Below are 21529 nucleotides of genomic sequence, written 5' to 3' on the forward strand. Positions count from 1 at the left end.
TATGGTGTAGCGGGGTAGCAGGGCAGGAGGTGGGGCACTGGGGCTGCTGCAAACCCGCTTCAATTCAAATGGGACCTGCCTTCGCCTGCAAAGAAAGCTCAGGAAAGGCATCTGGGGGCCCCTGGTGTAAGTAGCAAGCTCAGGAATTCCTTGACTTTTATCCAACACCCCCCCCCGCCACCCCCGCCTCAGCAACCCCTTCTTGGCCTTTCTCTCTCTCTCTCTCTCTCTCTGCTCATTACCATCCACACCACCCACCCCCACCAGGAAAGAGAAGGTCATCGCCAACCAGGGCCCAGGGAAAGGGGGTTTTCAGAAAGATAAGCCAGGGTGGAATCAGAGCTGTTCACCCACAACCCAACTCCCCTTAGCTCATCTCCACTCCCATCCAAAGGCCAGTGGCAATTTAAAGTTAATTCAGCACCGCGTAAAGCTTAGCACAAAGTATGGGAGGAACCTTGGCCCTAAGTGGCCTCAGTCGAGATCAGAGCCTCAAGTGAGCTATCAAAGCTGAGAGTGGAATCTCCTCCTTAGCTACTCATTTTCAGGAGGACAGGAGGCTATGGGGGCACTGCCAGGTAGAGAGATGACTTGGAAGCTGTCTGCAGAAGGTCCTGAGGAATTTGACATCGTGTATGCATGTGTGTGTGTGTGTGTGTGTGTGTGTGTGTGTGTGTGTGTGTGTGTGTGTCGCTAAGGGATGGGTGGGAGGGGGGCGGCCTGGAATTCCTTGGGTCTCTGTTATTACTATTGCTCATTTTATCAGCAGCACACAGCCTTGAACCCAAATCAAGCTTCAAAACCACCTAAGGCCTTCTCCTCTGCGTCCTTTAGGATGCCCTCACCAGCAGTAGGCACAGAGTAAGTGCTTACTAAGTTTGACCTGAGACTATGCAGGGTCCCCCAGACCAGTGTCTGACTCTCAAAGCAGAGACTTCTCCCAGGGGTGGGGGATGGGGATAAGCTAGAGGAGCAAGGCTGAGCCTCCACCCTTGACCCTCTCTTTCTGGAACCCCCTGGCGGGCCCTTGCGTGAGGAGCTGAGCTCTCCAATAGTGTCTAGGACCTTGAGACTGGAAGTTTATTTTGAGATTTGAAGCTCCAAAGTGGCAGATCCCAGAAAACCTCTTCTCTGGCTCCGTATTTGTTCTCTAGTTAAGTGGTTGAGTGCTCTTGCTGGCTCCTGCAGCCTGGGGATCTGGGGACTGGGTCTGGTAGAGGGGGAGAAGGAGGACAGGACGGAAGGAACAAAGTTCCATCCTGAGTTTCCTATTCTAGAGCAGAGGTTGGCCTATAAGCCATGAGGAGTCTTGTCTCTTCAGTCCCCTCCCTTCTTCTTGGAGCTGCTGGTGTTTCGGGGGTGGGGGCTCATATCAGAAATATACTTTAATAGTTGAACATTTGTGTGTGCCAAGATGTGGTCCCACTCAGCTATGAGGATAGCTGGAGCCAAAGAAGGGGCCTCAGAAGTGACTCTGGGGCCCATGTGGGTGAGTCCACCCAAAGTTAGATGTGATCATCTCCAGCTCCCATCCCCAGGCTCATACGTACAAATAAACACAGGGCCAGAGTCACACCCAGGTCTAAACACACAGGGGAGTCTGGGAGAGTCATCCAAGCTGGAAGACAGGGGTGGAGCTCGGCTGGGAGGAGGTAAGAGTCCAAGGAAAGGGCTTGAGCCAGGAAGGAGCCTAGACTCACAGTCCCTTACCTGCCCCTCGCAGGGAAACCAGCCTTAGAGTGCTTTCCTTACTAAAGACATAGTAGACTAACAAGAATGACAGAAGGGGAGGAAAAGGACACGGCCAGCTGCTGGCTCCACGTACTCTCTGAATTCACCCTTTCCCCTTTCCCACCCAAAGGCAGCCCAGCCCCACTTACACCGACACGGCCCAATGGTGGTGGGCACCATTTTCTGCTACCTTAGATCACCCTCCGTTTTCTTATCTGAACTTTATTCTTCCTCTCTAGGGCATGCCACTCCATTTGACTGACCCCTTTGATGGCCCCTCTACACCAGCCCACTCCTGTCTGGGGTGTCTACTGACTCTCTCCTTGGGAGACTCTACCTCACAATCTGCCCAGCTTAGTTCCTGCCTCCTCACTTCCTCTCGTGACTATCACAGTGATGAGGCCCTTTTACCCTGCCCTATTCCCGGCCTCTGTACTTAACCACTTTGTGACTAGCATTCCATATGTTTCATCTCTAACGTTTATTATCTATCTTGCTCAATAAAATGTAAGCTCCATGAAGGCAGAAATGTTTTTTTAATGTGTGTGTTCGTGTGTGTGTGTGTGTGTGTGTGTGTGTGTGTGTGTGTGTGTTTTCTCCGAGCCCAGCACAACCCTAGCAGATAAAAGGAGATATTTGTGGAATTGATGCATATACTTGGCCTCTTACCACACAAACTTCAGGCGAAGGACAGAGTTGTGGGAGAGAGGGCAAACGCCCCCTGAACTTTTCTCTCTTCTCTGTCTCTAAGATGTCTGCAGCCAGCTGTGCCCTGTCCTTCACACTCTAGCATCTAACACCCCGACCAAACAAGGACTGACAGTGAGCTTGGGGTTAAGGTGGGTGGGCAGTCACCAGCATGATGTTTACATCAGGACTTTATAGTTTAGATAAAATCACGCGGAGAGGCACGAAAGACACCTGGGAATGGGAGGCTAGGCAGGAGAAACTGAGGCTGAAAGACCCCAGAGGAAGTCTTCAGTTGAAAGGCTCAGGGTTTTAAAGAATTTTTTTATGCTTCAGTAAGGATCATTGTGCCCCCACGGGGATTCTTCTTCCCACCCAGGGAAGCGCGAGCCCATTGTGCGGTGGGGGCGGGGTAATAGAAAGGGAGCAAGGAGTCATTTTCAGTCCACAACACCTCTCTCCACCTCTTCCCAACTTCCCACCCCCCACCCTCGGGCTCTGCTGGACTGAGGGAGAACCAGCGAGCAGCGGAGAAGAGGAAGGGTGGAAAGGGAGGGGAAGAGAAGGCATCAGGGCTTCCACTCTCTCCGCAGGACCCCCACCCCGGCCTCTGGTGCGGGAAAGCCGCCCAGCTGTTTCTGATTCTTTCCTAGTCGCAGCTCCGCCCGAGGGGGTGGAGGACGGAGATACCGGGAGAGACCGAGCTCGGCCGAGCCCCGGTCGGCCGTCAGGGCAGCAACCGCAGCATCCCGCCGGCAGGTGTGTCTCTTGGGCAGCTTCACGACCCTGAACTGGAGAAAGCACCTAGGTGGATAGGAGCTGGGTCTCAACTATGTACGGGACGAAAGGATAGTGTCGGTGTAGTGGGTAGGAGAAGCGGGGGAGGGAGGGACGCGATGAGCCCTTGATGAGAGAGTCCCCCGCTCGAAGCCGACTGCCCACGGCGCCCGAAGGCAGCGTGGCCAAGGGAGTCCCACTGTCCAGCAACTCTGGCTGACCGGTTATCTATCAGTTTCCCAGAAGCGCAAGGATAGGAGAACCTGAGGAAAGCGCATCTTCTGCGCTTAGCTATGGTTTCACCGTAGTTTAGGGGGCGAGGAGTGTCCGCGACCCTTCCCCCACCACACGCACTGGGTGAACCTTGCCATCAAACCCAGCGGTCCGCGCCGCTGAGTGAAGGGCGCTAGGACCCGGAGGCGTGGCGTGGCGTCGGTAGGGACAGGGGGCTGCATGCAGAGAAGAGCCCCGTCGCGGGTGGCCGGAGCAGGTGAGGGCGCGGCACGGTGGCGCTCGGTAAAGCCGAGGGGGAGGAGGCAGCCGCCACACCTAGGGCGCTGCGGAGCACCCGGGCTGGCGCGGGCGGAGCCGAGCTGAAGCCGCGCGTGTCCCCGGCCCCGCCCCGCCCCGTCCAATGAGAGCTGCGGCCGCAGGGGCTGTCTGCGCGCTCTGGCCCCCGCCGCACTCCGCGCTCCGGAGCCACTGCCACCGCACCCGAGCCGCCTACACCCGGCTCAGCTCTCGTCGGTCTCCCAACCCTGCAGCTCGGGAGCTCTTGGGAACTCTGCGCCCGGTTCCCGGACTCCACGTGCCCCGCGGTCCCCGATTGTCCATAGTCCCCATGGCCACCCAGAGGGGCGAGCTAGGAGACGCCTGAGGAAGCCCAGACGGTGCCCGTCCACGGCCCTGCGGGCTGCACGGCGGGAGTCTGCACGGAGCTATGCTGAGGCCGCGGGGTGCGGAGGAAGCCGCGCAGCTCGCCCCTCGGCGTGCCCGCGTCCTGGTCCCCGCATCCAGACCCACGGCCCCCGACGTGTCTCCGGCTTCCACCCGCCTGAATCTTGCCTGCCTGCTACTGCTGCTGCTGCTGACTCTGCCGGCCCGTGTTGACACATCCTGGTGGTGAGTGTGGCTCTCAGGGCGGTTAGGCTCAGGGAACGAATGTCCTGCTGCAGACACCGGCTGCTCAAGCACCAGGTAGTTGCCTGGATGGAACCGGAGACGATCTGGGCAGGACAGTCCCAGAAGTCTCCAGTGGCTGGTGAGGGGATGGAGGGAATAAGGCGCTGGAGAGAGGAGCTCTGAGCATCTGGAGCGAGGGAGCTGGTGGTTGAAGACCCCTAGACAGCTATGATGTGCCCCCTGTGTTTCTCCTCAAGACCCTGGCACGGAGGCTACTATCTGATTCTCTCTCAGCGTTGGTTCGAGGAGCCAGTCTCCTCTCCACATCCTGCAGTGACTGCTCCACGCCGTCCACAGTCGCTGCCTTCAAAAAGCCTTCGACCACCTAAGGTTTCCCCAGGGGATGTGGAGTTGGGGGCAGCTGGCTGGGACCCACATTCCTCTGCTAGTCTAGGCCACACAACGAGGCAGTAGTATCCACAGCAAGGCTTAGAAGTGAAATTGAGGCACAAACTATTCCCTTTCCCCTTAATTCCCACAATTGAAACCGATTAAACACTTGGGGTTGCATAACCCAGGCATTTGTCATCAGCCTCGACTTTGAGGGTGTAATTTTGAACACTGATGTCCATTTTTGCTTTCCTGCCCCAGATGACCCAACCTTCCACCTCTCCCCTCCAAGCCCCAGAGACTTCTAAAGTCTCAAGAGTTTTGAGAGCTTCTCTTCAGATCTCTTGTAGGCCTTGGTCTTCAGACACTTCCAAAAGGCAGATGAGGCAAAAGGTGTCCAGGATTCACTGGGTGCCTGCTGTGTTCTTTGTAGAATTCCCTACCCAGCTCCAAGGCTCCTCCAGCCCCGCAATGACACATCCTCTTTCCAGAAAGGGCAAAGTAAGGGGGTAGAATTGGACAGAAGGATTCAGTCCCCTCAGCTCTTGCCTCCTCACCCCTCTGATCAAACTGGCTTCTTGGGCTGGACTCGTGCCCCTTTCTAGCAGACAGTGCTCCCCTTTCCCCTTGCTCTGCTCCTCCCTCGAAAGGAAGCACCCCCATTCCACCCACCCCCACCTCCCACAAAGTGAGGTCTCTCCTCTTGCACCCTGTGGCTTTTCTCCTCTAGACTAGGAATCCGGGCTGGAAGGGTGAGGGGTAGCTGGCTGAGGGGCAAGCCGGCTCTGGCTGCAGATTCCTATCATTTCAAGATGCTGCGCTCTCCTTCCCCACCCCCACCCCTGTTTTCCTGTTAAAGAAAAAAATCTTTCTTTTGGATCTTTTTTATCTCTGCAGTGTTGGGGAAGGCAAGGAGGGGGGTTCGGATGGGGAAACAGAGAGGCCTATATCTTACATCTGGCTTGAAACATTCCTTTAGAAGGGGAAAGGGAAAGAAAGAAGATGGGGCAGGGGAGCCTTTTAGTGACCAGAGCGAGATCACCCCCACCCCTCCCCAGCCTTAACCTTTCGCTGAGGGCTTACACCTTCAGGGTCCCTGTGGAGAAAGCACAGAAGCACCAAAGATGGGTACCCAGTGCCCATCTTTATCTGGCTCACTCGGTAACTGCCTTTTTGAAACACTTGAGACAATCCTGGTGACCTATGGATGCTTAGATGAGGAAGTGACCCTCTGGACATCTCTGCATCCTGGTGTGGTTCCTACAGACGCACCTGCAGCTCTTCTAGTTCCCGTTTCCCCCCTTGACTACTATTTTCCCTGTCCCATTTTCTTTCTCCTTCCCTCCTGGAGTGGCTCATGTTAAAGACGCTGCAAAGGCTACTACATGGAAGAGTTGGGGAGGGAGGCAGGTGACAGTGGGTCTGAGTGGCTCTTCTGTTCATGTAGACAGCATCAGGGCAGGATCAGTGTAGGGGCAGAGCTCATTCCCACCTCCTCGCCCTCATCTTGACACAGCTATAGCCAAAAGTGTCTGTCTCAGTGGCCATCACTTGTAGGAGGAGGAAGCCTGAATTCCGAGGGCAGGTCTGGCGCCCAGGATGATTATCTCAAGCTCAGCAAGGCTAGTACTATGTACAGTCCCTGGAGGAGATGGACATCTGTTGACTCATAGTGTCTGTGTTTTACATCAGAGCAGAGGGCCATCCCTGTGACTTACAGTCTGATCCTCACAGCCTAGGATTTCCCCCCTTCCTCTCCAATAACCCCTCTGTCTCTTTCTTTAACTTGAAGAAGATACAGATAGTTTCTTCTTAGTCTATGATAAGAAATGTGGAGACTTGCAAGAGCTAGGTGTATTCTTGGTCTCATAAAGAGAGCATAGAGCAGGGTCATATCAGTACTACCGTTACTAAGCACACACCCTGTCCTGAGTCTTTACTAAACTGCAGGCTCCATAGCAAATGGCCTTGTTAAGCACCATCTTTATTCTCCAGGATAAGTCTGAGGTAGCTACTGTTATAATCCCTGTTTCACCAATGAAGAGATTGAGAGATAGGGGCAAACGAGAAAACAAAACAAAACAAACTTGCTGGGTATGGTGGCACACACCTTTAATCCCAGCACTTGAGAGGCAGAGGCAGATCTTGGTGTGTTCCAGGCCTGCCTCATCTATGTAGCAAATTTTAGGTCGGCCAGGACTACAAAGTGAGACCCTATCTCAAAAATAAGAAAAAAAACTGCTTATTTTTACATCAGTTTTGGAGCTTTATGGTTTTATTTCTAATCAAACATGTGTGCCTCTCTTGCTCCTAGAATAAAAAAATGGATTTTGCCTGGGTATGATGATACACTTTTGTAATACCACTACTCGGAGGCTGAGGCTAGGGGATCAAAACTTTGAGGCCATCCTTGGATATATAATGAGACTCTGCCTCAAACAAACAAACAAACAAAACAACTACAAAAGCCCCTCGAGTTTGAAGTCAGATGGCTTCCCTTATTCTGGTTCTCCCCCCAAGTGTCCCTTGACAGTGGGATTTCCATCAATATTCCTGAACCCAGAATGTAGAGATTTCCCTAGGCCACATCCTGTGGCGTCCTCTTGGTGGTTTGCTGTTGTTTTTGAGACAGCGGCTCACTATGCATCCCTGCTGCCCTGGAACTCTACACAGAGCTTCAAACTCAGAGATCTGCCAGTCTCTGCCCTCTGAGTGCTGAGATTAAAGCTGTGAATCGCCACTCCCAGCTAAATTCTAAGGTTTATGCCAGTGGATAAACACAAAAGGAGGGGGTGGAGATCCCTGGCTCCATTAGAGGGACAGAAGCAGAATGTCTGCAAAAGGGTAGACAGTGTTGACAAGAACCAAACTAACTCTATTTCAAGAGCTGGTGACTGGTTAGGGGGAGATGGAAGCTGGGGATAATGAGAGCAAGCCGGTGTTTCTCCACTAGCTACTAAGCGCCTACTGTGCGCTAGAGGCATTTCTCAGCACTGGGGATGCTGATGAGGATTCCGTTGACCTGGAGGCAGAGTCTAAGACTCCCAAGAAGCAAGAGGCTAGTGGAGGATCTGAGTGACTTTGGTCAAAAGCAGGTGAAGAGAGTGCTCTGATGCAGAGGCGGGGAAGGAAGTGAAGAAGTAATTTCTGAAATGGAAAACAGGAAGTCAGGACTGAGGCATCCTCCCTAGATGATGAGCTGAGGGATGGCATGAGGTCTTTGTGCCCCTAACAGCTAAGCTCAGTGACTGGCCCACGGCAGGCATTGTGCAAGCATGTGTTGAGCTGAGGGAAGGCATTGTGCAGGCATGTACACAGTAGGCATCGTGCGAGCATGTGTTGAGCTGAGGGAAGGCATTGTGCAGGCATGCACACAGTAGGCATCGTGCGAGCATGTGTTGAGCTGAGGGAGATGCGTTCAGGTTCAGGCTCAGTATTATTGGCAGTTCCCACACTTGACTACAAGAGGCAAACCTCATGAAGGGTCTTGAAGTAGTTACTTAGGAAGTAAGCAGGGTAATAGGAAAGTCTAATTACCTTCCCATCTTAGATACTGAACAGATGTCCCATGCCCATTGAGGATGCAATACTAAGGATCAATGTGGGCTACAGCAGAATGGATTAAAGTCAGACCACAGGAAGGCTCTTTTTGCCAGAGTTTGGCTTGCCCCACTCCAGACTGTCTATGAGGGCAGGATCATTGGTCTCCCATTCCTATCCACCCTCCTTCCTCCAAGCCCCAGATAAAAAAACAAACACCCATTGCCTAGATCAGTAATCTGGGGCTGAGCTGGGGAAGCAGACCGGTGGTGAGACAGGGACGAGCTCCAACTCTGATGGTTTCAGTACTACAAACAAAGCACCAGGGCGGTGGGCGGAACGCAGAGCGTGCGTCAGGCAGGCCTTTCCGGCCTGGCCCAGCCTGTGCTGTTTATTTTGTTTGTTCCTGGAAGCTGCTGCCCTGATGGACAGTGCTGGGGATGCTGAGTCCATGGGATTTGTTCTTAGAGGAACAGCCCTCTAGCCCTTCGCTCGCTAGGGACAGATGGGGCTCATCACCCCTGCTGAGTTCCCCAAGAGGCAAATGGCAACCCTCCTTGTGTTTGCCTGAGTTCCTGTCACTGGTGGTGATCTAGTCTGTGGGTGAGGGCCGGCTGTGGGAATGCAGGGTGGGGGTAGGGCTCAGGGCTGGCTGCCTTCCTTTCTCCCCACTCACGTCTAGGCCCACTTTGGGGACATTCCCAAACCACTGGCTCATTCATAGTTCAGACCAAAGTTTTCTGTTTGCAGTAGCAACTGATGGCTACAGCTCCCACCTGTTCCCAACAGGAAAGCGTGGAATTCCATTTCAAGTGTTGGCACAAGAGAATAGAACATGCTGGGAAGACCGAAGGAAGCGCTATGTGGAGGGTGCGCTGGGGGGGAAAGGGGAGCAGAAAGGAGAGAAGCTAAGCTGCAGAAAGGGAGGGAATGAGTCCCATTTCTTCGGGGGACTTGTTGAGGACGAAGGGTGATAGCCTCCTGTTTTCTCTCCAGAATCTGTTGAGGTCATGGTGGAGTCCATGGGTAAGATTGTTTGAAAGGAACGGTAATACTGCCTTGGACAGTGGCTTTTGTTTTTGTTCGGGTTTCTCTGTAGCTTTGGAGCCTGTCTTGGAACTAGCTCTTGTAGACCAGGTTGGCCTCGAACTCACAGAGATCTGTCTGCCTCTGTCTCCCGAGTACTGGGATTAAAGGCGTGCGCCACCACCGCCCAGCACCTAGAGCAGTTTTGAGTGATGCTGGCAGTCCACCGGTCCTTCAGTGGCCATCTCGCTTGACCTTGTAAATTATTCAGACTAGAGATTATACCACACTGTTTATTTCTTTAAAGAGATAGGGTCTCTATATAGCCTTGCCTAGAACTCTACGTAGACTAGGCTGCCCTGGAGCTCTGTGAGTTCTGCTTGTTGTCTCTGTGTCCTGAGTGCTGGGATTGCAGGTGTGTGGCATCCTGCCTGCTGAACTCTTACTACTTTGTCCTGTTTGGGCTTCCCGCTGCTGCAAACAGCTCTTTGTCCTCAAAGGTCTTCCCTGGACCTTGTGCCTTATAGTTTGGGAAAAGTGATTTTAAAAGCTTCATTGAAGAAAGGCTTTAGGGCCTGGGAGTGAAGGGAGTGAGGAGGAGGGTAAAAGATGGAATCTTGCTTTGTAGCCTTGGGATTGGAAGTGAGGGGTTTTTTTTGTTTAGCCACACGGGCCAAAGCTGTGAGCATTACTCAGAACTACCCATGGTGCCTTTCCCAGCCCCCCTTCTCTCCATCCTGCTGTGGCCAAGCTATCTCCTAGACCAGCCACTTGTGCATGTTAAGAGAGTTGTCTCCGATTCTCATTTTGTTAGTTTATTTTTCTGCGAGGATCTTAATGTTTATTAAATAAACAGGCAGTGGGTTTGTATGACATGCCCACAGCTTCTGTGTATATGACACATGCCTGGTCTGTGTTTTAGAAGTGTCTGTTACTTTGTTTGGCTGGGGAACTGGTAATGGTGGGAGACCACTCAATTACTCTTTCTGCAACCGTGTAGCTTTTTTTTTTTGTCAGAGATTGTGGGTAATGGTTCTCCCCATCAGCCTCAGAGAATGTCTTGGGAAGGAAAGGAATGCCTCTAAGGTCTAGATACCAAATAATCCCCCTCTTTATCCCTCTGCTGATGTCCGTCCCCTTTGGAAAGCTATGACAAGCTGTCTCCACTTTACAGGTACATAGGGGCACTGGGAGCCCGAGTGATCTGTGACAACATCCCTGGTTTGGTGAGCCGGCAGCGGCAGCTGTGCCAGCGCTACCCAGACATCATGCGTTCAGTGGGTGAAGGTGCCCGAGAATGGATCCGAGAGTGTCAGCACCAGTTCCGCCATCACCGCTGGAATTGCACCACACTGGACCGGGACCACACTGTCTTTGGCCGTGTCATGCTTAGAAGTAGGGTCCTCTTCCATGTTTCCTCCTCCCTTCCTTTCCTTCGCTTGGGGTGGTGAGTTAGAAGGGTAGGCATGATCCCCTTCATTTTCCTACAAACTACCTCATAATCTAAGGAACGGTTGTGGGAAACCCGGGAAACAGGAACAGCTGCTCACCCTAGAATTGTAAGCCAGGGCCCCTCTCAACCTAAGTGCTTTGAGATGGTGGGTCAAGGTAAGCATTCTCCGATACTTCCATCTTTCTCCTTCCGTTCTCTGGCCTCCCCATATCCAAGTCAGGCAGGCATCCATGCACTATACAACTAAAGACTAGGACCCAGTCCTCTGCTTCTTAGCACCACGGTCACTAGTGTCACCCTGTCACCCTAACAGTCCCTCCCAGCATTATAGTAATGAGAACAAGAGATAAACAGAAAGGTCATGTGTAAATATTCCAAGCGCTAGTGGCTTACCTCCAGTTCAGCAGAGCTGGACAGCAAAAGAGGAGAAAGGGGATGAGACAGGACTCCGAAGAGGAAGGAGAACTGGGGATGACGAACATTTGTCCCTAAGGTCAAGGAGCGGACCAGAGCAGGCTAAAGTCAGGATGTTTCTCTGAATAGGCTGACCCCCTGGGTAGGGGTCGACATCATGGGGGAACTGTCCAGCAGAGGGGGCCTGAAAACCCTGGAATGTTGACCAAGGCAGATGGAGCTGCATCAGGACTCCCCCCCCCCCCCCAGTGTGTGTGGTGGAGGAGCGGAAGACACGGACCGTTCCTGTAACATGTCTCTGCCTCTCTCCATGCAGGTAGCCGGGAGGCAGCGTTTGTTTACGCCATCTCATCAGCAGGAGTGGTTCACGCTATCACTCGGGCCTGTAGCCAGGGTGAGCTGAGTGTGTGCAGCTGTGACCCATACACCCGCGGTCGGCACCATGACCAGCGAGGGGACTTTGACTGGGGTGGCTGTAGTGACAACATCCACTATGGTGTCCGCTTTGCCAAGGCTTTTGTGGATGCCAAAGAGAAGAGGCTTAAGGATGCCCGGGCCCTCATGAACCTGCATAACAACCGCTGTGGGCGCACGGTCAGTACTCCCATCTGGGTATGTATGTTCATATTCTCTGGGGTCAACCAGCTAGCGTGACCGTGGGCTGGAATCAGAGGTGGAAGAGTTGATGGCCTCTGGATTGCATCCAAAATCCCTAACATTCTGTCATAGAATGCAGGAAGCCAGGTTTTCCTAAGACAGGAAAGGAACTTTCTCTTTGCCCCCTCTCATTCCCTCCTCTCCTTTCTTCTTCCCTTTCCGTTTCCTTCCTTTTTGTTTTCTTTTGGTTTTTTTTTGGGGGGGGGGTGGGGGGTGTTGTTTCTTTCTTTGTTTTTGAGACAGGGTCTATGTAGCTTTGGCTGCCCTGGAACTCAATATATAGATCAGGCTGGCTTTGAACTCACACAGATCTACCTGCCTCTACCTCTTTAGTGCTGGGATTAAAAGTGTGTACTACCATGCCCCACCTTGCTTTGTTTTGCTTGAGACAGGGTTTCACTCTGCCTATAGTCTAGGTGGATCTTAAATTCTTCTGTCTCAACCTCCTGAGCACTGGGATTATATGTGCGTGCCACCAAGCTGAACAAAAAAGAAAATTTTCAATTTTTAAAAATGTGATTTGTCTGATTGTGCGTACACATGTGTATACGAGGATGTACATGTCTGTGCTTTCTCACAGAGACTAAAGGACGTCAGATGTCCTACTTGGTCACTCTCTTCCTTATTCCCTTGAGGCAGGGTCTCTCACTGAACCTGGAACTCAAGTTCCAGCAATCTTCCTAACTCCAATCCTTCTGTTTCTGTCCCCCAGCCCCCATCACTGGGACTACAGGTAGTGCATGTGCTGCCAAGCCTGGCTTTTTACATGGGTTGTAAAGAGTTACACCCAGATTCTTTTTGGTGGGGGAGGGGTTTCGAGACAGGGTTTCTCTGTAGCTTTGGAGCCTGTCTTAGAACTTGCTCTATAGATCAGGCTGGCCTCGAACTCACAGAGATCCGCCTGCCTCTGCCTCCTGAGTGCTACGCCACCACTGCCCAGCTTTAAACCCAGGCTCTTATGGGGACAGTAAGAGTTCCTACATGCCGAGCCATTTCCCAAGCCCCAAAGTAGCTTTTAATTTTTTAAATTTTAATTTATTTATTATTGTTCTGTGTGTATGCATGATGTATATAGGTGGACATGAATACCATGGTACATGTGTGGAGGTCAGAGGACAACTTTGTGGAGCTGACTCCCACCTTTCACTTGTATGTGGGTTCTGGGGAACAAACTCAGGTTGCCAGGACAGCATGGCAAGTGCCTTTTCTCGCTACCAGCATCACTGGCCCAAAAGTAGTTTGTTTTTAGAGGAAAACCTTCCTTCATAAAGACCTTCAGGTATTGCTTTAGGCTATTCACTGGTGTTTGAACACCTGCTATATAGCAGAAGGCATAGCACTGGGCTCTTTAAAAGGATGTGTAGGTTGTAATCAGGAGCAGAATCCTGCGGCTTGACAATCCAGCAGGCAGTCATCCAGGAAGATATCCTAGAAGTCAGAGAAGGGGTGGGATCCGGCAGAGGGCCAGCAGAGCTCAGAACACTCCTGCCTTCGACCCTAGGGATGACTGAGCAGTGTCCTGACCTGCTTCCTCCCTCCTCCAGGCTGTGCGGCGCTTTCTGAAGCTGGAATGTAAGTGTCACGGTGTGAGCGGCTCCTGCACGCTACGCACCTGCTGGAGGGCACTCTCAGACTTCCGCCGCACTGGTGACTACCTGAGGCGGCGGTATGATGGGGCTGTGCAGGTGACCGCCACCCAGGACGGCGCCAATTTCACAGCAGCCCGCCAAGGCTATCGCCATGCCACCCGGACTGATCTTGTCTACTTCGACAACTCCCCTGACTACTGTGTCCTGGACAAGGCTGCAGGTGAGAAAGCAGCAAGCAGAGAGAGATGTGGAACCTGGTGATTAGTGCCAGCGCTTCTGCTTAACCTGGGTCTGTCTGGTTTGCAGGAGTTAAGGAAGGGAAGCAATCTGGTCACGAGATAGGTGGTTTGCACCTCAGGCTGCCAGGCCCAAGGTTACACAGACAGGTCCTGAGTCGCTCTGACACATCCCTAGGGTCTGGGGTGCTACTTGGAGAGCATTTAAATGAGCCACCTGTTTTCAGTTCTGAGCAAGGAGAGCTACACAGAAGCATCAGCTGTAGCACTAAGCCGCTGGCTTTTTACGATCTAGCTGAAGAGATAAGATGGAGCTGGGGATGGAGCTCAGCTGATACAGCATGTGCTTAGTGTGTGCAAGGTCCTGGGTTTGACACCCCCTACTACCAAAAAAAAAAAAAAAGCGACATAGTAAGCAAATGTACTACAAAGAAAGATGACCAGCTGGACGATGGTGGCCATACCTTTAACCCCAGCACTCTGAGGGCAGAGGCAGGTGAATATCTAAGTTTGAGGGCAACCTGATCTACAGACAGGACTACATAGAGAAACTGTCTCAAGAGCCCCCTGCCCGCAAAAGGAAGATGACCAATGCAGTCAAGGAAGGTTTGTTTGAACATGGGGAATCAAGCTGCTTCTTGATGTGCCTCCACTGCAGATTCCAGAAGCAGTGAGGAAGACCGGAGGTGTCCTCTGCAAAGGCTGCTGAAACAGCAAGCACTTAGTAACAAGCTTTACGACCCTTTTCCGCCTGATCTATGTATGTGCGATGCTGGGAAAGGGACCTTGAGAACAGTGCAAAGTGACAAGGTGTTTCTGTGAGAGAATGGAAGCTCCCATCTTGGCTCATGATTTCTGGTCTAGATAAGTTAAACTAGGGACAGTGTGTGGCTCACTGGAGCTGCTTCTCTCCTGGTCCCTGTCACTGGGCTCCCAGCTCTTTGTTGGAGAGTCACTAGTCAAGATTCGGTAGCCACCCACCTTGGCTGGCTTTACTCTCATCATTTCAGCCCACAGAGGGGGCAGTGCTCCACTGGATAGTGGAAGGTACATGTGCAGTTTGTAGTACTAGAAGTCAAAAGGGTTGAGGAGGCCCTCTGGCCTCTCCTAGAAACATACTGTCATGAGTTAGTTTTTTCATGTGTTCTAACTCAGAGGGTTAATCTCTGGATGCCTGGGAGTAATTCCACAGCGCCTGAAGTGTAGACCTGTTTCACATCTCTGAAGTGGACCCTCGGAGAAGGATCTTTGGAGTTAGGAGGGAGGACGAGTCATATGTATATGAATTTTTCTCAGAGGCAAGAAATTAGGTCCCATAAACCCAAAGAATCCAAATGGTGTAAGCCACCCCAGGAGTACAGAACCAGGTATTTCCTCCACAGCAGTTCTATCCAACTAAACTTCGTGCAATGATCGAATCTCCATTGCTGCTTCTCCACAGCCACATGTGATAACTGAGCAAGTGAATACCTGAAAGTGCTTAGCCCTTCTGTGCGACATGCTTCTTCTGAGGCAGATATACCCGTGGTGGAGTTTAGCTGGTAGATTAGGTGTGGCACAGGATAAGCGACAAGGACAAATAATAAGATAGTAGACCCATTTTCTGGCGGTGCTGTTGATCTAACCCAGGACCTTGCAATATGCTGGGCAAGGGCTCTACCACTGAGTCACAGACAAGATAATTTTAATAACATAGCATGATAAAATATTTACAGGTTTTAATCATTTGTCTTTGGATTTTCCATTTAATACTTTTGGAACTACAGTTGATGTTGGGTAACAAACTACAGAGACTAAAACCGTGAACAAGTGTGACAGACTACTGCAGAGTTAGTCCAATTCAAAACTGGAATGTTTTAGTTTAGCTCATTTTAATTCACTGATTTAAGAGAGCAGATGCAGTTAGTAGCTGCAGTACTGGATAGCATAGCTCCACACTGCAGAAGAGGATTTCGGTGTTTAAAACCCAGTCCTTGGAGTCAGAATAACATATGAAGTAGACCTAGTCAGCCCAAAGTCTAGTTTCCTAACGTTTTGGATTAGTTATTCCTGTTGTTAAAAAAAAAAATGGAGGGACTGGAGAGTGGCTAAGAGTGCTTGCTACTCCTGTAGAAGATCTGAGTTCAGTCCCCAGAGCCCATGTTAGACTGCTCAGAACTGCCTGTAACCCCAGCTCCTGGTGATTGATGCCCTCCTCTGGCCTCTGAGGGCATCCACACACAAGTGTGCATACACACAGACAAAGATATATACACACATAAGTAAATAAAATAAATCTTAAAAAGTAAAACTGAGGGCTGGAAAGACAGCTCAGCAGGTAAAGGTGCTTCTGCAAACCCTGTTAACCTGAGTTTGACACCCCCAGGAGCTATAATATAGAAGGAGAGAACCAACATGGCTTCTGCATGTATGCTGTGGCCCATGCATGCCCATAACTTACTTACTTAATACATACATATAAAAATTTTAAAGGAGAAAACTGAGCATGTTCTTAGACACTCCACTCATGCTGTTGCATGCTATCTGTGTTTTTCTTGATGTCATCATTGTTATGATGCCGGGATCCAGTGCAGGGTCTTGCAAATGCTAGGCAAGTACTTACCACTGAACTATACTCCTCGCCCTAAAACAGAGATTTTAAACCAATAAGCCAAAGCACAAAGATAAAAGTTCTGCATTTTCCCCTCATATCCTAGTGGAATATGGAGACTATTGTTGTTGAAGTTAGTTGATCCATTTTCTTTCTTGAAGTCTCAGGCCAGTCACTTTTCCACTTACAGGTCCCTGTTACTGGGTAAAGGGTTATAGGATCTTTGGTGCTGACATCTATTGGAATGAGGTCCTGAGCATTCCTTGTGTAAGGAGAAAGCTTTCTTACTCTTTAGGAATCCCTTCTGAAAGGGGCACAACACAGGAACTCTTAGAGATACGCCTCTAGCCAGTCACGGCAACCGGTCCACCTCTGCTGGACAACAGTGACAACCGCACCATAACAACTTATTACATCAGATGTTGAGTCGTTTTGTTTCCCTGAGACAGGATCATGCGATACATTCCAATTTGGCCTCCAATTCACTACATATCCCAGGCTAGCCTGAAAGTGACTCCCCTGCCTCAGTGTTTTCCATGATGGTGTTAAAGGCATGTGCTACCAGACCTGCTAGTATATATACTTTCATATATGGGAACTGAGGCCCAGACACATCTATTAACTTGCTAAATAACTACAGCTATGAAGTGGCACAACTAGAATTTAAATCCAGATGCCATCACAACCCCCACAAAATGAGAGACGCTCACCCAGACTCACAGTTTTTACATTTTCAAGTTAGGCTCTGAAGAGGACATGGCAGTGTGCATTGGTAATAAAGGGACCACACGTGAAACCGGCAACCTCTGGGAAGCTTTAATGGTGGAAATAAATGAGCCTGGGCCAGAGGACAATGAATGATCATTTTGGTTAGTGGGTACATTTTCAGAAAGAGAGATTGTTTATGTCTTCCTAAGAGTATAAGGATACCCATGGTGGCTAAAACAGAAGTAATTTGGTTCTCACCTCTCTTCCCCAACTCAGGTTCCCTAGGTACCGCAGGCCGCGTCTGCAGCAAGACCTCTAAAGGAACAGATGGTTGTGAAATCATGTGTTGTGGCCGAGGATACGACACAACTCGGGTCACCCGCGTCACCCAGTGCGAGTGCAAATTCCACTGGTGTTGTGCTGTGCGGTGCAAAGAGTGCAGGAACACTGTGGACGTCCACACCTGCAAGGCTCCTAAGAAGGCAGAGTGGCTGGACCAGACCTGAACACACAGATACCTCCTTCATCCCTCCACTTCAAGCCTCCAACTCAAAAGCACAAGATTTTTGCATGCACACCTTCCTCCACCCTCAATCCTGGGCTGCTACAGCTTCTGTTATGGACTTGGAGAGTGATCCAGGGGGACCCCAATGTCCTGGCTGGTTCCTTAGCCCTAGGGAGGAGTTGCTAGGGGATGGATATGAGAGTGAGTGGCTCCCTGCTATTCCACCTGGAGGTTTGGAGGGAGAGTAGAAGAGGTAGGAGCTCTCTTCAGAGTGATCTGAGTTGCACTAAAGTCAAGGCTCATTGTCCCCTTTGCTTGCACTGACTTCTGATACTCTTTGGGTATGCAACAGGAAGGGAATCTGGAGGTGGCTTCCTTTTTTATCCTACTGTAGCCAAGGACATAGGACAGAGATAAAACTGCCTGTCCCTTCACAGGACACAGTCTGTGCAGACAATCTTAGGCTATAGTATTCTGCTGAGACCCTGACATAGCTAGATGTGTCAGCCATGGTGAACAAGGCTTCACCTCATGCTCTTATACAGCTTATAAACCAGTGGTTTTGTGAGGGGAGAAATCACACAACTGTACACATGCACATTCTCTGTGTCTCCTTTTTCACCTACATCAGTCAGCCGCAGCCTGCTCACTGGCTGCTTGTTAGAGTGAGGTAGCTTGCAGTGGTTCCAAGTCTTAATAGACCATTAGAGCCCTGGAACAGAACTGTGAGAGAATAGTATGTTAAGCCTAGCTAGGCCTTTGGACTCCCCCCGCCCCAATCCATTATTCTGGACATTATGTAGGTTTGAAAAAGACTAAGTGAAAGGCAGGCAACTCATGGGAGAGTGTAAGCAAACTTGATCTCAAGGGCTGCATGAGGATCAGTGTAGACCAGGAAGCTGGCGAGCTCTCATTTCGGCAGTTCTTTAGGAGAGGACCTTCAGCACTGACGCAGGAGCAAAAGCATGTCGCTATGTAGAGAATGAGTTGGTGTTGGAGCCAAAGTGGTAGACACCTTAGAAGACAGTAGCCTTCCCCTATTTACTCAGCAAGTCTTTATTTTGTGATTCTTCAAGTCCTACTGATAACTACTGCCCATCCATGATGGACTTAAGCAGGGGAGGTTCCCTCTATGCTACTAGTCTAACTAGAGTATGCAGTAGTGGAGTCTTCAAAGACAGCAGGCATGGAAAGCTAGAATATAGATATGGGCTTTGAAATCTTGATGGCCTAGTTTTGTATGACTACACAGTGATCATCTTGCCTACTGATAAACAGCAATATTATAGAAATCTGCAGTCTGACGGACCGAGGTTCGATGCCAGTTATTTACGCACTCACTGTGTTTTTTATTTTCAGCAGGCTCTTTCAATCCTCCGGGCCCGTTTTTTTATCTGTAAAATGAGGATGCATGCCTCGCTCAGATATTGAGATTTAACAGCCAACAGATATACTTCATCAAACCTCTGACTGATCAAGTACATCCTAACTTCTCTAGGAACTTCTAATTTAGGGCTGTCTGGTCTTGACAACAGACTGGAGATTAAGGAGCTTTCGCAGGGAATTCTGGATATAGGGCCTTGCTCTTTCCCTCCGGTCCCTCTTTATCCAATCGGGCTCTCAGATGTTTGTGGAGCAACTTCATTCTGCCCAGGCAGCAGGAGGTTGTGGGGGGCGGGGGGTGACTCTGGCCACGGAGGCAGATTTATTTGGATGATAGGACTAATATTTGTGTAACCTGCTGAGACCTGTGTGGGAGAGTTTAGGGTGGTTTTTCTTTTGGTGAGGGGATTTGCTCCGGTTTCACATCCATTAACACAAAACATGAGCTGGTCAGGGCCCTTGTGGTCTGTGGTGAGGGGATGGCTGTGAAGAAATGGGACTGAATGAGTCAGGCAGAGAGAATGTCGTCCTTGCAGAGTAGAGTCAACCGGATAACTGATGAGCTGGTGGTGGGATTAGGGAGGGGGAATGGGAGGGGAAGAGGAACTTCTCTTAAAAGGGGGGAAGCTTTGGGAGCAGGGGTGAAGACATGCAAGTTACTACATCAGTGATGGCATAGGCCTTCTACAGGAACCCAGCCTAAGTTCAATCTACTTGTGCTGTATCACCTACCCTTTGACTCGGGGTTCTTAGTTTATGGAAAGAAGTGGTAGTCCTCTGTGATAGTTCATATCACTCCATGTTTCTCCCCGCACTCCCAATTCTAGCTGATAAAGATACACAACCACTTATAAATGGTTGAGAGAGAAATAGCTGTTCAGGGAGTGAGAAGTTTGTAAAGTGAGGTGTTTATATGAGATAAAAGATGTCTATCTGAGCCCTGCTACAGAAGCTGTGTGGCCCCAAGAAGGAATGATGGCCAAGCAATTAATTTTTCCTTAGAACTTAGCTTGTCTCTGCATTCCAATTGGCTTTAGACAACTGGCGTTGATTCTACACTATACAAACAGAAACTGATTTATTTGGAACAAGCAAAAAAACAAGAACTTTTCTTGGTGCTGGGGTTCCACATAGCTCTGCTCCGCCCTCATCCGTTCTGAAGGCACCCTCCCACCTATTCTCCATGGTAGAAGTGTGTCCTCCACCAGCAGTGTCTCCACCTATTCTCAATGGTAGAAGTCTGTCCTCCACCAGCAATATCTTAACCTCTCCCCCTTTCCCTTTCCCTCCTGTTGGTCCTCATTTCTTTTATCTTTTGATAAACATTTAGTACAGTGCATTTCAGTAAGTGCTATTTGGATATAAAGTGAACTTAAAAGATACTGTTTCTATCTTTTAGGGATAATAGGATCTTTGGGGGAAGGCACGTGACTGAAGATCCTCAGCTGCACAGCCTGCAGCCAGTTTCTTTTAACTAGAAGAGCTGGGGTGATAGCTCACACCTGTAATCCCGACACTCTGGGAGGCTGATGCAGGAAAACTGCTGTGTCTGTGATCAGGCTTTGTTACACTGTGAGCTCCATGCCAACCTAAGAACGAAGTAAGACCCTGTCTCAAACAAACAAAACCCAGTAAGAAGGCCCTCCACAGCCCCCAACAAAGCACTGGAGAAAAGAACCAAATCATATTGATTTCAGCTCTAAAACAAAGCATTACTTCACACTCTCAAATAGAGTAAATGTAAATCAGGGACTTGAGATTAGAAGAAGAAAACACTATCCTGACGGTCTGTTTGCTACAAGCTTTGTAGATCTAATTTTCGAACACTCTCAGCCTCGTTTCTCTTTCTCTTTGCTGCAGGAGACTATTCTTCCCTTATCAAGAACACCAACCACCAAGCCCCTTGCCAAATTCTTAGACCCCACTCAGGACATAAGTTTCTGCATGGCTTAATAGAAGACAGATAATCAGGATTTCCCACCCCCACCCCCGCCTTTCTAAACTTTTTATTTAAATGCTCTCAGTGGTCATAGGGCAGAAGCCCAAGCTGGCTGGGGATAAGGGAGGCCGCCAGGGAGAGTATGTTTCTCATCCCTGGGAGGCATTCAGCCTAGCTCCTGCAGCCAAATTACAGCAGCAGAGAACAATGCAGTGCATTCCTGGGCAGGTCGGTGGGCCCTGGGCGCCTGGGTCTGGTGGAGCGAGGTGCCAGACACAGAGCGCTCCGTAAGCAACCCTGCAGAGCTGGCCCTGGGTGCAGAAATGAAATACAGAGAGCCTCACATTACACACCTGGTTATTGATGGCCTTACTGGAGGCCTCTGCCCCCACCTTCCGCTTGGGAACTGCCTGTACTGCGGGGGTTGGGCATCTTTGAAGCAATGCTGGAAAATAAGAAAGACGCGTTTCCTTTTTACTCTTTGCCCTTCCTGTCAGCCTGAGCACAACCATGAGGACACATATATACATACGCACACGCAGAAGGTGCACGCAAAACGAGTTCACACAGCTTTTCTCAGGTTGTGTGGGAATTACAATAGTCTCATCTCTCCAACAATTAAAAACCAGCATCTAGATCCCCCCAAAATCATACCAACAACAGGGTCAGCTACAAGCAAGGAATGTTTCAAAACTACATTATCAACATGCAATGCAATGTTTGTTTTGGGAATTGGTACTCTCCCGGGAGGTGGTGGAGGAAGGACACAGAAAGGGCACGGA

The 21529-nt window shown here is 50.3% G+C and overlaps 2 protein-coding genes across 2 annotated transcripts in view; one reads left to right on the forward strand and one right to left on the reverse strand.

Moving 5' to 3' along the window:
- The first annotated feature begins 3826 nt into the window (after positions 1-3826).
- Wnt2b (Wnt family member 2B) lies at positions 3827-18729 on the forward strand. Its single transcript, XM_048442307.3, has 5 exons — positions 3827-4317; positions 10448-10668; positions 11457-11734; positions 13342-13606; positions 17197-18729. Exons 1-5 carry the CDS (start codon positions 4136-4138, stop codon positions 17424-17426), a joined length of 1176 nt encoding a protein of 391 aa, XP_048298264.1. The 5' UTR covers positions 3827-4135; the 3' UTR covers positions 17427-18729.
- The window catches only part of St7l (suppression of tumorigenicity 7 like), a 76881-nt gene continuing 72850 nt past the window's right edge, over positions 17499-21529 (reverse strand). The window contains exon 15 of the mRNA XM_085677879.2: positions 17499-21192. Coding sequence (XP_085534005.1) covers positions 21088-21192 — 105 coding nt within the window. The 3' untranslated portion in view covers positions 17499-21087. The remainder of the gene's footprint in view (positions 21193-21529) is intronic.

Source organism: Myodes glareolus, chromosome 17 (assembly GCF_982192425.1).
Source record: "Myodes glareolus chromosome 17, mMyoGla1.1, whole genome shotgun sequence".
Lineage (NCBI taxonomy): Eukaryota > Metazoa > Chordata > Mammalia > Rodentia > Cricetidae > Myodes > Myodes glareolus.